This window comes from Pongo pygmaeus, chromosome 13, assembly GCF_028885625.2.
Source record: "Pongo pygmaeus isolate AG05252 chromosome 13, NHGRI_mPonPyg2-v2.0_pri, whole genome shotgun sequence".
Lineage (NCBI taxonomy): Eukaryota > Metazoa > Chordata > Mammalia > Primates > Hominidae > Pongo > Pongo pygmaeus.
The window spans coordinates 113,234,174-113,235,783 of NC_072386.2; the positions used below are offsets into that span (position 1 = coordinate 113,234,174).

Below are 1,610 nucleotides of genomic sequence, written 5' to 3' on the forward strand. Positions count from 1 at the left end.
CTTTCAGGTTTCAATTAGATGATGCACAGTTATTAATATTTCGATGCTATCTTTTCTTTTGAGATGGAGTCTTTGTTGACCAGGCTGGAGTGCAGTGGCCTCATCACAGCTCACTGCAGTCTTGAACTCCTGGGCTCAAGTGATCATCCTGCCTCAGCCTCCGATGGGATTTGCTATGTTGCCTAGGCTGGTCTCAAACTCCTGGCCTCAAACAATCTTTCTGTCTCAGTCTCCCGAGTGGCTGGGATTACAGGCTCATACCAGGGCACCTGACCCTGCTGCCATCTTTATTTCATGCCTTTGTTTCCTTCGAGACAATATTAGGGCAAGGAAAGTTTTTGAAATGTCATCCTTCATTTTATTCTTTAGTTACACCGTGACATGAAACCAGGAAACCACACCAGTGTCTCTGAATTCCTCCTCCTGGGCCTCTCTGAGAAGCAGGAACAGCAACCTTTCCTCTTTGGCATCTTTCTAGGCATGTATCTGGTCACCACGGTGGGGAATAGTCTCATCATCCTGGCCATTGGCTCTGATCCACGCCTCCACACCCCCAGGTACTTCTTCCTAGCCAACTTCTCCCTCACTGACCTGTGTTTATCATCTACCACCGTCCCCAGGATGCTGGTGAACATCCAGGCTCACAGGCATACCATCCCCTATGCTGGATGCCTGTCTCAGATCTATTTCTTCCTGTGGTTTATTGGTCTAGATGTTTTCCTCTTGGTGGTGATGGCATATGACCAGCTTGTGGCTATATGCTATCCCCTTCACTATACCTTGGTCATGAGTCCCAGATGCTGCATCCTGCTTCTGGTCATGTCCCTAGTCCTTGCTCTTGCCTCCTCTCTGACTCACACCATTCTCCTAGCTCAGTTATCTTTCTGTGATGACAATGTCCTTCCCCACTTCTTTTGTGAACTTCTCCCCTTGTTGAAGCTCTCTTGTTCCAATGCTTATGCCAACCACTGTGTACTGATGTACTGGGGAGGGGCATTAACCATCTTGATCCCCCTGCTAATCACCGTTTCGTATGTTTGCATCGTGGCTGCCATTGTGAGAGTCCCGTCAGCAAGTGAAAAGTGGAAGGCCTTCTCCACCTGTGGCTCCCACCTCTCAGCAGTTTGTTTGTTCTGTGTGTCTGCTATTGGAGTATACTTCATTCCCTCCAACTCTAGTGCTGATTCAGCCAGCAAGGACAAGATTGCAGCAGTGATGTATGCTGTTGTGACTCCCATGCTGAACCCATTCATCTATAGCTTGAGAAATAAAGACATGAAGAGTGCCTTGCGGAGATTCCCAAGCAGGAGGGCACTGCAGTCTCCATGAGGCCAGAGACGTCATTTTGGGAATTCAGGGGAAATCAACTTGTAGAGTTATCTTGGTGTCCAAATTCAAATCCTAGATTTTCCACTTGCTAGCTTTCCAACCTAGGGCGAATTAAGTAACTTCACTGAGCTGCAACTTCGTCACTCATAAAAGGGTTACTTAAAAAAGATCTATTGTGCAGAGGTTTTGATATATATATGTAAATGTGCTTGTTCCAGGTCTTATGCTTAGATCTTTATTATGTACAGCAATATTCAACATGTTCCTTTGAGGTAAATATT

At 46.3% G+C, this 1,610-nt stretch overlaps 1 protein-coding gene across 1 annotated transcript; it reads left to right on the forward strand.

Annotated features, from left to right (window-relative positions):
* Positions 1 to 381: 381 nt before the first annotated feature.
* Positions 382 to 1,329, forward strand: LOC129043541 (olfactory receptor 1G1-like). Its single transcript, XM_054500196.1, has one exon. It carries the CDS (start codon positions 382 to 384, stop codon positions 1,327 to 1,329), a length of 948 nt encoding a protein of 315 aa, XP_054356171.1.
* Positions 1,330 to 1,610: the final 281 nt, after the last annotated feature.